This window comes from Dipodomys spectabilis, unplaced genomic scaffold (genome assembly GCF_019054845.1).
Source record: "Dipodomys spectabilis isolate Male_0828 unplaced genomic scaffold, ASM1905484v1 ptg000001l, whole genome shotgun sequence".
NCBI classification, from domain to species: domain Eukaryota; kingdom Metazoa; phylum Chordata; class Mammalia; order Rodentia; family Heteromyidae; genus Dipodomys; species Dipodomys spectabilis.
The window spans coordinates 3,184,640-3,199,183 of NW_024870678.1; the positions used below are offsets into that span (position 1 = coordinate 3,184,640).

The 14,544-nt window shown below is 40.2% G+C and overlaps 1 protein-coding gene across 1 annotated transcript in view; it reads left to right on the forward strand.

Moving 5' to 3' along the window:
* Positions 1-14,544, forward strand: part of LOC122119380 — a 138,763-nt gene that overhangs the window by 8,191 nt on the left and 116,028 nt on the right. The window contains 7 exon segments of the mRNA XM_042693468.1: positions 140-253; positions 1,009-1,203; positions 2,093-2,246; positions 3,595-3,752; positions 7,036-7,188; positions 9,468-9,569; positions 10,255-10,416. Of these exon segments, the coding sequence (XP_042549402.1) occupies positions 140-253; positions 1,009-1,203; positions 2,093-2,246; positions 3,595-3,752; positions 7,036-7,188; positions 9,468-9,569; positions 10,255-10,416 (1,038 nt within the window).

Sequence of the window (14,544 nt, forward strand, 5' to 3'; positions counted from 1 at the left end):
GTTTTGAGCCAGAATTACTAATTTTATCCTCTTCATGTGGAAAATCACTTTTTTCCAGGAAGTATTTTCTTATTTCTAGTGTTCTTAAGTCTTCTTACCTTAATTATATTCTAAATGCTTCTTTTTGTTGTTGTTAAAGTATTACACCGAGAGAAGTATGCAGCTGGTCCAGAGTAAATATTTACACGTGCTTAGGTGGAGGAGGTTTTGCCAGCACAGTAAGACCATGGAACAACTGTATCCTCTTTACAAGGTACGAAGCCCAGGAACAGAACCTGAGGCTAATTTTTTTTTTAATGAAACAAAATGATTAATAAGCTTGTTTTTGTTGTTTTGGTGTCACTGGGGTTTGAACTCAGGATCTTGCACTTTCTAGGCTGGTAAGACAGAAAACTACTACCTGTTCTGCCAGTGTTCTTTTTTCTTCTTTCTTTTTTTCCAATCCTAGAGCTTGAACTCAGGGCTTGGATGCTGTCTCTGAGCTTCTTTTTTTCAAGGCTTGCACTCTACTACTTGAGCCACAGCTCCACTTTTGCCTTTTTCTTTTGGTAGTCTATTGGAGATAAGAGTCTCACCAACTTTCCTGACCAGGCTGGCTTCAAACTATAATCCTCAGAGCTCAGCCCTAAGTAGCTAGGATTACAAGTGTGAGCCACTGGAACTGGGTGAAAGTTTCCTAATGAGATTTGAAGGAAGTTTTACATGATAGAACAAGGATTTTCCTTTATAGATTGGCCTTCTCTAATATAAACAGAAAAGCTCAGAAGCTGACTCCAATTACTAAACGTCTTTAGACAAATAATTATATTTGGAGTATCTTTCCTTCAAAGTCCTAAAAATATGCCCTTGTTCATCAAGGGCATATTCATCAATGAGAATATGGAACTTCAGGATTCCACAAATCTACTATTTGGCTCTCCAACAGCAACACCCCATGCTTGGAAGTAAATGATACAGGGAATAAGTCTTGACAATAGTCAAGGTCTGTGTTGTATCTCTGTTAAACAGAAACAAGTCAGCTACATTCTTCAGGAATACAACGATGCGGTTCAGAGAGCAGAAAGATTATCTGTTGCTCGAGAAAACTTCCTTATGGGAAAAAACCACCCTCCTCATTTAGTGACGCAGGAAGATCTGACCATTTACACCAGGTGGCTAGTATGTCACCTACACTCCCTCAGGGCTATTCACCAGTACCTTCAAGTAAGTGAAATACAACTGATGTGCTGCTATGGTGCCCTCCAAGCTATGGCTAGCTATGTTGTTTTCTCACACTTGTTGCCTGGTTTTGGATTGCGACTGTCTATAATCTACCTGTCCTACAAACAATAGGATGTGTGGTTTGTTTTGTGGTTTGTTCCACTTCATAGTCACTCTATAAGTTCTTGGTTCTTGTTTTCATTACCTTCAGGATTTATGCCCTTCAGTTTAGATCCACTTGTTTATTCAGCATTATCTAGTGATCTATGTCCTAAAGACTTGTCCTAGGCCTAGCAGTGTCTTTGCTGCTAAGTAACTAGGTCTCAGGCTTTAGGAAAAGGGGCAAATAAATTTTATCTGCAATAAGATGCCATACCAAAAAGAAGACACTCAGGGAAGAACAGAATAATAGAGTGAGTCCCTAGTTCAGGGTTGGAGGATCATGAAGGAGTGACATGAAAGAGTAACACAATAATGTTTCTGTTTTAAGACGTTATTCTTCATCTACCTAAATCTTTTCTCACTCCTTTTCCCTCCTGTCTCAGTGGCACTACTATTCCCTGGGTTCTCCAAACCAGAAATCTGGCCATCACCTGACTTTATCCCCTTCCTACTTGCAGTGAGTCATATGCTGGTATAAACATCTGCATATAAATCTGGGTCCTCCTGTGAACTCCTGGAGGTGCTTTTGGTCTAATTCTTCTTCACGTTCTTAGCATGACATACAGTGCCTTGTCCATTTTGTGTTGAAGGTTCAGGTCACACAGAATTGATAAGAGCAGTAGATCTCCAAGCTCCAACCTTTATCAGTGGGCAGACCACTAAGGTTCCACTCCTTCCTTCCTCCTCTATGAGAATCAGGCTGATGTCATCAGGTCATGTTCTTCTTTAGACCCTCCAGTACTTACCCATCTCTAAAGTGCTGAGTCTCTCTGACAACCAAATCCCTGAAGTTGAGCAGGAAAATGAGGATGTCTGTGTCAATGACAGCAGCCCCAACCTCCAGGATTCTGCACCTCCTGACCCTAAGGATGCCAATATTTCAGGTAAGAACTCCATTTCTTTCTGCTAAGCTAATATGGAGAAAAGAGGATTGTGATGTGGATGTGCTGTTTTGTCCTATGATCTTCTTGAAACTTTCTACTTACCAAAAATTTATACCTTGTCAATAAAGTATTAATTTAATACCATGTAAACTTAATATTACTATTTCCTGAAAAATATAACCACTTCCTTTAGATACTGTGCATGTATGTGTGTGTATATCCATCTCTCTCTGTGTGTGTGTGTGTGTGTGTGTGTGTGTGTGTGTGTGAGCCAAGCACTGGAACTTAAACTTATGACCTTGCACTCTTGCTTATCTTTACTGCTCAAAGCTAGTGCTCTACTACTGGAGCCAGAGCTCCACTTCTGACTTTTTGCTGGTTAGTTGAAATAAGAATCTCTCAGATTTATTGGCTTTGAACCTTGATCCTTGGATCTCAGCCTCCTGAGTAGCTAGGAATACAGACATGTGCTACATATACAGGCTCCTTTAGACAGTTTTAACTCCATCTTTAAAACTAGCAAATTAAGAGTCTGGGGAAAAGACTTGAAGCCAGTAGTTCTAGTATCTTTCTACTGTGGCTTCATCTGGGACCATATTTATCTCCTTGAGTCTCAGTTTACTCATCTCCATAAAGAACCTTTCAGATTAAGTAATTTCTAAGTTTTCTTCCCGGGTTCTTTTTTTTGGTTTTCTCTTTTTGAATACAAAGTCTCACTATGTATATCCCAGTCTGGGCTCAAACTCCCCATCCTCCTACCTCAGCCTTCTCAGTGCTAGGATTTATAGGCATATGCTACCAGTTTTAATATCACACAATTCCAAAAGAATTTCCTCCTCAAAGCTAATTTCCTTTTAAAATCTGTTCATTGTTGCTTGGGATGTGTACAGTGTTACAGGAGCTCAAGGTATGATCTTGTCACCTGGAGAGGCAGCCAACTTCAATTGGGGGGACCTAGGAAGGTTTCATGAAGGAGAGGAGTTGGCCAGGTGAAAGTAAGCTGAAACTCTCACCATCTTTAACTTTGCTGGTTAATTTGTAAATAGTAGAATTCATGTATCAAAAGGACTATGGGCAGGTCTGCTCTGTAGTAGGTCTGTTGTGTTTCTCTGAAGGCTGTGGATAGTGAGGAGTCTTTGCACTCTCCCATAGAAAACACAGCCCGGAGGACTTGTTGCCATGTCTAGCCAGGTGTAGCTCAGACTATAAAGTAGTGGCCCAGAAGGTTGGATAACAATGGCTTCCATCACAGAAGAGGGTCTACCTCTAGCCATCTTAAAGGATACTCTGCCATCTTTCCCTATGGTGTTTATTGATATTCATGCTCTTAAATTTGGATTTTTTTCAGGTCCAAAGAAGACACATACTGCTTTCAATCTACCCCAGCACACAACAGACACTCAAGAACTAAAACCTCAACTGGGGCTTCTGCTCTCCCATTTCTGCATTCCATATGACCTGCAGGAGCTAAGGGACTCTGCTAAGGAAATGGAGCTTTTTTCCTTGGTACTTGGTACACTCTTTCTTAATGCAAATACAAATGCCAGTAAAAGAAAACACTAGCACTTGCCATCAAATTGCATATTTATTCTGCCAACATTTGTTCTGACAGTATTAAGATCAAACAGTATTAAATGACATCTAGATTAGCAGTTAGGAGCAACTTCATTTCCGTGAGAGTAATAGGACTCTCCAATAGTGAACCCAGAGGGATTGTGGGATTTGTTTTTCTGTAGAATTTAAAGAAGAGGGGAAGCTGGGGCGCCGGTGGCTTACGCCTTAAACCTAGCTACTCACAAGGCTGAGATCTGAGGATTGCGGTTCAAAACCAGCCCCGGCAGGAAAGTCTGTGAGACTCTTATCTCCAATAAACCACTAGAGGAAGTGGCGCTGTGGCTCAAGAGATAGAGCGCTCGCCTTGAGCTGAAGAGCGCAGGGACAGCGCCCAAGCCCAGTCCAAGCCCCATGACCGACCAAAAAAAAAAAAAAAAATGAAGAGGGGAGGATACAGTTTATAGGAAATGATACAAATGTAGCAAGATTTGACAAACTTTTATGACAGGGTTGTCCTGCTTTGAAAGCCTCTGATTTTCAGAATGTGGTGCAATAGCTCTCCTGATTGCCAAAACATTTTACATTCAATCAAGCATACATTTTGTAGTGATGATTAGTCATGAAATGTCTGCTAAAAACAATACTTCCTTAAGACAAAAACAAACAATACATTGTCAAACACTATGGTAAAATGTGTTGCAGAGGCTAGGAAGGTGGCTCAGTGGTAGAGCGCTTGCTTTGCATGCATGAGGCCCTGGGTTTGATTCCTCAGCACCACATAAGCAAAAAAAGAAAAAAGCCGGAAATGGTGCTGTGGCTCAAGCAGTAGAGCGCTAGCCTTGAGCTGAAGAGCTGAGGGACAGCACCTAGGCCCAGAGTTCAGGCCCCATGACTGGACCCCCCCACCCCCCCAAAAAAATGTGTTGTAAAGGAAAAGTAAGACTGTGAGTAGAGAACTTTAAATTTAAAGTAACATATTTTCACCAAGAATTTCAACAACCAAGACATTTTGCTAGCTCTGGGTATCTATCAAGTCAAACTTTGCAGGTATGCTAATCCAAGCAGGCACAGATCTAATCTGAAAGTTTCTGAATGTTCTTTACTAAGAAAAGCCACCATGTCCTCTATCAAAATGGTCTGACCTCAAAGCTCACTAGCCCATTGTTGTTTTTATCTTTCATTTTCTTCCTTTTTCTTTTAAGAGTTACAATAGGGAGCTTTAGCATTGAACTCTGACTTCTGATTTTTATACATGTATTATCTGAAATGTTCATTGTGCTCCTAAGATGATCAATAACATTACAATATTACAATGTCACTTTCTTTCTCTCTTTCTCTCTCTGCCTCTCTCTCTCTCTCTCTCTCTCTCTTTGTGTGTGTATACGGTCTCTATATTTAGGCACTGTTTTTTCTAGCACTTTGATACTCTAGAGCAGGTTCAGTCATCTCCAGTCTGCAACCACCACCTGTTTTTCCAAAATTAAATTTTATTAGAATACAACTGTCTTAAACTGCTTAAACTACTATGACAAAAATACCATAAATTGGGTGTCTTTGTAATAATTTATTTCTTAAAAAGCTTCTGGAGGTTGAGAATTCCACAATCAAAGAAGGTTTGCTTTATGGCCTTCTTGTTATATCTTTACTTGGTAGAAGGGCAAGAGTCTCTCTGGGGCTTCTTTTACAGACCACAAATTCTATCTCTGAGAACTAAATACCTCCCAAAAGAAGCCCCATCTCCTAATACCATCTCCTTGGGCATTAGGATTTCAACACATGGGTTTCATGAAAACATAAATTCTCAGAGCATAGCATGAGCAAGCTCATTCATTGATGTATTCTCAATGGCTGCCTTTACACTACAGTGGCAGTTGGAGCAGCTGCATTAGAGATTTTGTAGTCTATGAAGGGTAAAATATTTACTATCTCACTGTAAGTAGATAAGTTTATAGCCCAACCCTCATCCAGCATGTCTCACTGAACTTCCTACCTTGGAGGATATGTTTTGAGCCTGTTCTGGGCAGTATGTTAACCACTAGCCACACACTATAATGTTACACACTTGAAATGCAGCCAGTACAACTGTGAGAGTAATTTTTTGTGCTTTTTAATTTTAATTAATTCATAATTCAATATGAAATAGATACATGTAATTAGGGACATTAGACAGCATAGACTCAGAAGTCCCTGTGTTGTCTGGAAGGATTCTCAGCTCTGAAATTCCCAGAGTTACTTATTCCAGAGGCCTTTGTTGAAGTCATACTGTGCTTAGTAATGTTGAGGTCTTGGTGCATAGGTATGTGTATATTTACCATTTTAGTCATTTTAAGTATACAGTTCAGTTGCATAAAGAACACTGATATTACCCAGGCACTGGTGGCTCAAACCTGTAAGTCTAGCTACTTATGAGGCTGAGATTAGAGGATCAAAGTTTGAGATCAGCCCAGGCAGAAATGTTTGCTAGGCTCAGTCTCCATGCATATAGTCCAGCAACTATATGCATGGCTCAGGTCATAGCTCACCAACCTCAAATGTGTAAATCCCTGAATTCCAAACTCACAAAAGAAGAAATAAAATAAGAAAAAAAAGAGAAAGAATATTTCCATTGTTGTACAGCCATGACCATATAGTGAGGAAATCATGCTGCAGTATGGCCTTATACAATGATTGAGATGCCAACACAGGCCCAGTGGACTAGGCTCCCTGTGGAGAAGGAAGGAGGAAATGGAAGTTCTATCACAGAAAACTCTGTGGCCTTAACCTGAAAGTGAGCGTGAAGGGAATGCAGCAAGGTACTAAAAAAGCTTTAACAGGTCCTACATTCCAGACTCTTCTAGCAACATTCTAGTCGGGCTTCTGAGAGCAGATTTACTTAACCCTTAGTTTGTCTTGTTTATTTTGTGGTAAGAAAGTATGAATAGATTTCCAGGGTTAGACAATTAACTTTTTACTTGTCTTTAGACTTCAGCTGAGAATACCCATAAGTAACCATGTCAATATATTCCCAGTCTTCGAGCAGATCTTCAGAATAAGCAACACATGCCGTGAAGGTAATTTGCTGACTGAAAACATGAGCCACACAGGTCTGTCCAGTCCTATTACTCTCACAGAGTCCTGCTTTTTGGCTTAGTTTGACTCCAGAGCTGTTGCAAAGGTAAACAGTAGCTGTTTTAGAAATCACCCGTGATAACTTTTTTTTTGTGGGCTTTCCTTCTCTCTTCTTAATCTTGTTTAGGTTTCCCAGAAATTCCAGAGTATCTTTGTGGAACAACAAAAAATGCAAACATTTCCAGACTATGACGCTGGGATAGCCAAAGCAGAGAATTTGGGTTTGTCAAGACCTTCCATGGCCCTGAAAAAGAAAGCAAACTGGATTTCCTTTATAAAGGTAAGGGAGCTCTGGAGACAGTCACCTGGCAGTGATATCATCAGCATCACAGAAACTTCCCTCCTACCAGGCCAGCCAACCTGACAGTATCTGTCTATCTGTCCTTATTTACTACTCAATGCTCTTAGCAAATCCTAGGACCACTGGGTTCCCACCTGTCCCCAGGGGAATCTGCTCAGAAAACCTTGCCTGTGTGCTGGCACCTCCCTACACTTTGCCCCCTCAGCTCTGTGCTGGAGGTAGCCATGCTAAACTGTTTTCTCTAGAACTTCTCTAGACGGATATCTACATCTCCATTCTATGGGTCCAGACTCCCTTCTCAGATACTGAGCAAGAATAAAAACTGATACTTAAACATGTAATTGATTTTTGTAAAGTGAACTTTTTAGTTAAAATTTATTGGTTACATATAGCATGAGGCACAGCAGTCCTGGAAGTACACTACTCACAAGCAATACCTGAGCATCAATTCAATGAGCTAATGTTAGGTAGTGCTAAGTACAAACACTCTCATTTTTAGAGAAATTTATGTTCTAGAAAGTAATCAGAAAGCTGGGTGCCAGTAGGTTATGCCTGTAATCCTTAGCTACTCAGGAGTCTTAGATCTGAGGATCGTGGTTCAAAGCCGGCCCAGGCAGAAAAGTCCATGAGACGCCAATAAACTACTCAGAAAAAGCTAAAGTGGTGCTGTAGCTCAAGTGGTAGAGTGCTAGCCTTGAGTACAAAGAGACTCAGGGACATAGACCAGGCCCTGAGTTTAAGCCCCAGGACCAGCAAAAAAAAAAAAAGAAAGAAAAAGAAAAAGAAAGGAAGGAAGGAAGGAAGGGAGGGAGGGAGGGAGGGAGGGAGGGAAGGAAGGAAGAAAGAAGGAGAAAAGAAGTCATCAGGACACTTGTTTACCAGATACAGAGTTGTTGTCCCTATGGGAAATGCAGGGCTAGATTCCTACAAATCTCTGTTTACAACATTCTTCAATACAGAGCCTTGTTTCATGTGTCTACCTGTTTAGATACCTTATTTGATATGTATGGATTGTTGATTTGTGCACTCTGAACTCATGGCCAATAGCACAAGGACTTAGGTGCAAGTGAAGTTCATGTAACATTTTCTCTAAGAAGCATGCCATATCCTTCTTTGTACTCTGGCCATTAGCCAGCAGTTAGCATTTGCTTATGTAACATTTTAACAGTGAAATCACCAAAAAAAGAATGAAAAAATGTGGCTCTAAGTAAACCACATTGATACAGCCCTTTAACAAAAAAAAGGAAGGCAAAGTGTTCAGTCTTAACTGAGAGAGGACTCATTGCTCTCCACTCCATGTGTGTCCGTGAATGGCCATGGAAGTTCTACCAGTATTGAACTTGGTTCTCAATCCAATCCTTTCTGAGCAGTAAACTGAAAGAAAGGAGAGAAATCAATGGGATTTAAGGTGGTTAGTAGAGAAAGAGCCAGATTTTTCTGTTTTTTGACAGAAAAAATAATAATCTGTTTTTATCCTTGACATCCAAACATGGTTATCAGGAAGTAATTGGGTATATAGCAGGCTAGAAAGTAAGGCTGAGGCAGAAATTCAAGGGTTTAAGAAATGTACTCAGGGCTGGGAAGGTGGCTCAGTGGTAGAGCACTTGCCTTGCATGCATGAGGCCCTGGGTTCGATTCCTCAGCACCACGTAAGCCGAAAAAAAAAAAAAGCCGGAAGTGCCACTGTGGCTCAAATGGTAGAGTGCTTGCCTTGAACTGAAGAGCTGAGGAACAGTGCCCAGGCCCAGAGTTCAGGCCCCACACCGGACCCAAAAAAAAAAAGAAAAAAAAGAAATGTACTCGTTATCTTGCCCATGTAATTGTAACTCCTCTGTACGGTATTCTCACAATAAAAAAAAGAAATCCAAGGGTTACCAGCATATTGATGGTATTTACAATCACAGAACTATTTTTTGAAATACAATGTGTTAATATGGAAGATGAAGCATCAAATGTAGCCTCATCCGAGTCTGTGGGTGGAATCTCTTTCTTTTGCTCCAAGAGTAAGGTGCAGTGTGCAAACTGATGAGGTTAGGGTGCCTCCTTCTCACAGATCCTCTCACAGATAGAGCTTCTACATCAGCCAGGCCAAATACTAACACGAACTGCTGTCTTCTTCCATGGACCTTTGATCACATGCAGAGTCTTTCCAAGGCCTCACTCCATTACAGATGCCAGGCAGTACATAGGAGCTCCTTTTTGTTTGTGACTTTTGTAGAGAACCATTCTGTTAGGCTGTAACTTTCTTTGTCTACTAGATCAAGCCAAAATGTGATCCTTGGCAAAAGAAACTGTTGACTAAACTAAAGGAATGGAGAAGAATAGATGTACTAATGCAACTCCAAGCAAAGTTCTTGAAGGTAAGAAAATAACCATATTCTTGCTTAAAAATAATCTTTTTTTAAAAAAGGAATATTCTTCCCTATTTATTTTGCTATTTCACTATGAAAAATTTTATTTGGAAAACAGGCATCAGTGGTTAATGCCTGTAGTCCTAGTTACTCAGAGAGGCTGAGGTGTAAATGATTAGAAGTTGAAGCCAGGGCAGAAAAGTCTGCTAGACTCCATTTCCAATTAACTAGCAAAGCTGGAGGTATGGGTCAAGTGATAGAGTACCAGCCAAGCAAGCAAGCAAATGGGAAACTCTGAGTTCAAACGTTAGGACTGAGAAAAATAAATTTAAAACATTGAATTTTATAATCTAATTTAAATTAAATTAAATTTCAGTCTTTTATGGGTGAATAGTTTTAAAAGAAAAATTTAAATGAAAGTTACTTGCTTGCTCTAAAGTCAATTAACTTATGATTTCACCTATGGGGATTGTCATAGAAATTTGAAAGAGATGCTATGTATATTTGAATACTTATGATGATGAATGGATGAACATTTGGGTACTCATGATGTTGGAGTGCAGTTTTATTTTTAAATGAATAAGGTCTCACTCAGGGCTTCCTTCTTGCCTGTATGTATATGACTAAATTCTTGCTGAGGAGAAGGAAATCATGCTTCTAATAACTATTTCCTTTCCTTTCTGTTCTCTCTGAGATCTCTGACGCCAAGCGTGTAATGCAAGTGCTCCAGACTCATGCTGCAAAGACAGTTACACTGGTTTCACAGCACCTATCTTCCATGCCTTCCCAGGGTTTACATCAGAGCAACTATGACCACATCTGGGAGAATATTTATAACAATATCAACCTCTATCAGGTACAGCAGAAAGACAGAACAAATACCTCTTTCTGTTATACTTGACACCTGGGTGCAATCCTTGGAACTTCACATGGAAAATTTTTTTCAAGATACTCCCATTAAAAGCTCTATTATCTTGCCAGGTTTATTTATATTTTTATAGTAAGCAATATTAAGTGCAAAACAAAAAGAGGATAGATAGTAGGACTATCCTCACAGGGATAGTCCTACTTGGAAAAACATCTTAAAGAACAAGGAATTGAGCCAGGCTTAAAGTAAGAAAAGGATTTTAGTCAGCAGTGGAAAGGAAAATATGGAACATATTTTAGGAGGAATAGTAGAGGAGATGCTATGTATGACACAGTTTGGATGGGTGGATGATTCTTGTAGAAATACAGTGAAACCTGGTGCTTTTTTAAGTGGAAGGGGGAGATAGGTTGCAAGTGCTCATTAATTTGAGACTAACCACTAATTATGCTTTATCCTGAAAGGGGCTGATATATAATAAGGCTATTATGTCAACAAGGAGAAGTTTTATTTTATTTTTACTATCTTTAAGTAGTTGTACAAAGAGGTTTTAATTCAACATTTTCAGTTTATGAGTACAATGAATCTTGATCAATGTCATCATTCTCCCCCATCTCTCCACATCTGACTTTCTTCTTTTTTCTCCCTTTCTTTCCTCGTCCTCCTCCTCCTTCTTCTCCTCCTCTTTCTCTTCCTCCTCCTCCTCCTCTTCGTCTTCGTCGTTGTTGTCTTTTTCTTTTCTCTGCTTCTCCTTCCTCTCTTCTTCTTCTCCTTCTCCTCCTCCTTTCTTCTTCTTCTCCTCCTTCTTCCTCCTTCTCTTCCTCCTCCCCTCAAACATTCAGTCCTCCTGCCTCAGCCTTCTGAGTGCTGGGACTACAAGCATATACTACTACATCTGGCTCTCCTGCTTTTTGAACCAGACTGAATGGGTGAAGTTGGTGGAAAAGTAAGGAGGGGCAAGGAAGAGTAAGATCCAGGTATCTGTGAACAACATCTCTGTGTCTCAGGTCCTAGACAGTTCAGCTCTTATTCTGATATACTAATAGTCCTTTACCTGAGATTTTGGATATTAGCATCTGTATCTATATCTATTTGTGGTCATCAATACAAAGCTTTTTCCCACACTGGCTGAGAGAACAGGAGGAGTTTAAAGTCCTGCAGGTCTAGTAGGACTAAAGGAGGGAACTAAGAGTGAGGGGAAAGTGGGAGGCAAAGGAACATAGAGTCAGATAAGTAGCTTCTTGCTTTGAATCTTGCAGAAGTGTTAAGGTCAACAGATGAGTGAGTTTGGCAGTGGCCCATGGACATTTAGCAGGCAGAAAAGAGGATCTCTGTGCCAGGAACTTCAGAGTGTTCACAATGAGAGAAGATAATGGCTTGGCTAAGTGTTGAGTATCATAAAACTCCAAGTTATGGTAATAGCATGAGAAGCCATGATGAGAATGGAGTCAGGTGGGGCCTGCCTTCCTCTCACTAGTACACAGTGCAGGGAGAGCCAACAGTTCTTATCTCTGTTACTGCTTCCTATCACTGGCAGAGGGAATGGAAAGTCAGGCATGATGGGATGCAAGTCTGCCTTTATCAAAGCTGTGTGGAAGATGGCTGCCCAAATGTAGAGAGAAAGAAAGAAAAAGAAGGAAGGAAGGAAGGAAAAGGGAAAGAAAGAAGGAAAAATCATTTCTCTGGCTACTTTTTTTTGACATATATGCTTTTCCTGGAATTAACCAAGGGGAGATAAATAAGAGCACTGTATATTCAAGTTTATTTACAGTAAATAAGACTATAAAGACACTTAGAAAATCTGTGTATTTCAAGATTTCAGAGTGAGACATGAGGGAGACAGATCTCTCTCTCTCTCTTTCTCTCTCTCTCTCTCTCTCTCTCTCTCTCTCTCTCTCTCACACACACACACACACACACACACACACACACCACTCTTTTTTTTGTCTCATTCATTCCTTCACATTGAGTGAGTCTTAGATGGAACTGTTCTTGGCTTTGAGGGTGAAACACCCAGTCCTTGTCCCTGGGAACAACGTACAATAAATACATGATCAGAAGTAAGTCTGCATTTCTAACTTCTAAGTGCCATGAAGAAAGCTACTGGGCCAAGAACAGTGGGTGGGGAGAGGCACATTCTGCTAAAGATCAGCCAGCATCTTTTGGTGGGTATGGATACAGCATTTGTCCGGCCACAGGAACAGCCGGTATAAGAGCCTTTAAGCAGAGAACAGAAAAGAGCACTAGATTTAAGAAAGAAAATTCTGAGGTAACAGCCAACATTTTCTCCACATTCCTTTACATTTTTCCTGAGTGCTAATCTGTGACCCCGTCAAGTATTTCTGTCTTTCTGAGTGCTGAATACGAATCAGATGTGATTAAGATTAAAGAAGGTACATGGAAGGTTGGAGGAGTGGGGTTGAGAAGGAATCTTAGAGCTCTATTCCTGTTTTTCAAGCATGTAGCAGTCAAATACAAACTTTAGCATGTGCATGCTGCTCGGCATTCTGAATCCAAAGTTGGCAAGGTGGCGATTAATACCCCATGACAAATAACTTTATTAAGGACCTGCTGCATGAAGGAAGGCACATCTCATGGCACTGTCCATTTTGACAGCTAGGAGAGACTGTAATCGTTCACTGTAGCATAAGCTCAAAACAGCTTCTGATCAGCTCTTCTCAGTGGATGCTATTCACCAGTAACCTCTTAGGGTTTTCATTTTTTGACTAAGAAGTTTAATTATAGTGTGAGATTTACAGAAAAGCCATAAAGATAGTTACAAAGAGCCTTCTGTATATTCTTCACCGAGTTTCTCTGGTTATCAACATCTTACATTATTGTGAGTCATGTATCGTGTCTAAGGAAATCAATGTTAATACATTACTGTTAACGAAATGACTTCACTTCCATCCATTGTTGCATTAAAGTTGTCTTTCTGCTCCAATAATCCTACCCAGAGCACCACCTTTCACTACCCCCTGGTCTGTGGTAGTTTCTCAATCTTCCCTTATTTGTTTAACAGTCTTTATTAAGCATTCTAGCCAGACTAATTGTACAAGGACCTTTAATTTAAATTAACCTGATGTTTGCCTCCGTGCTACACTAGGTGTGTAAGCTGAGGTAAACAAGAATACCACAGAGATAAAAATGGCCCTTGCACTTCGACATGGCATCAATATGACTCCTCACTAGCCATGTGAATTTGTTCACTTACTTAAGTCAGTGGTCTTGGCCAGGTTTTTTCAATGTAATTGCCATTTTTCTCTTTAAAGCATTAAAAATTAGCTTTAAGCTATATAACACATACATTTTTCTCCTTGTAGAAAATTCAAGTATAAGTGAAAAACTATTTCTCCTTGGCTGCTCTATTCTCTAGTTCTGGCCCCCATTCCATCCTTAGTGATAAATTCTATTATTGCTTTCAGCCTTTTCAAATGCACTTACATGCCTACATATTTTGTGTTTTACTTTTCTATATTAACAACATGTCACACCATGTGGACACATTCCTAATACTGCATCCAGGCTACAGCATCAGGGAGCACTGGTGGAACCCTTTTCTTTGATCTTCTTAGTGACTCTGATATACAAGAAGTTTAGGAAAATAAGTAATACCCCTTTCCTGGCACTCTTCATGAAATTCAACAGATAATCTTTCTTGTTTTTGTATGTGTGTGTGCCAGTCCTATGGCTTGGACTTAAGGCCTGAGTGCTCACCCTGAGCTTTTGTGCTTATAGCTAGCACCATTGAGCCATAGCTACACTTTTGGCTTTTTGGTGGTTAATGGGAGATAAGAATCTCATAGACTTTCCTTCTTGGGCTGGCTCCCAACCATTACCCTTAGATCTCAGCCTTCTGAGTAGCTAGGATTACAAGCATAAGCCACCTGTGCCTCACTTCAAAAAATCTATTTAAAATTATTATTACTGAGTAGTTGTACAAAGGGGTTACAATTCTATAAGTCAGGTTATGAGTACAATGCTTCTCGATCAGCATCACCCCTACCCTTGTTCTTCTCCATTTCCCCCTTCTGTCCTACACTCAAGTTACATGGCTCATTTTTTACATAATGTACATTCAATATGATGCTTACATTTGCTCACCCTTCCTCCATCCAC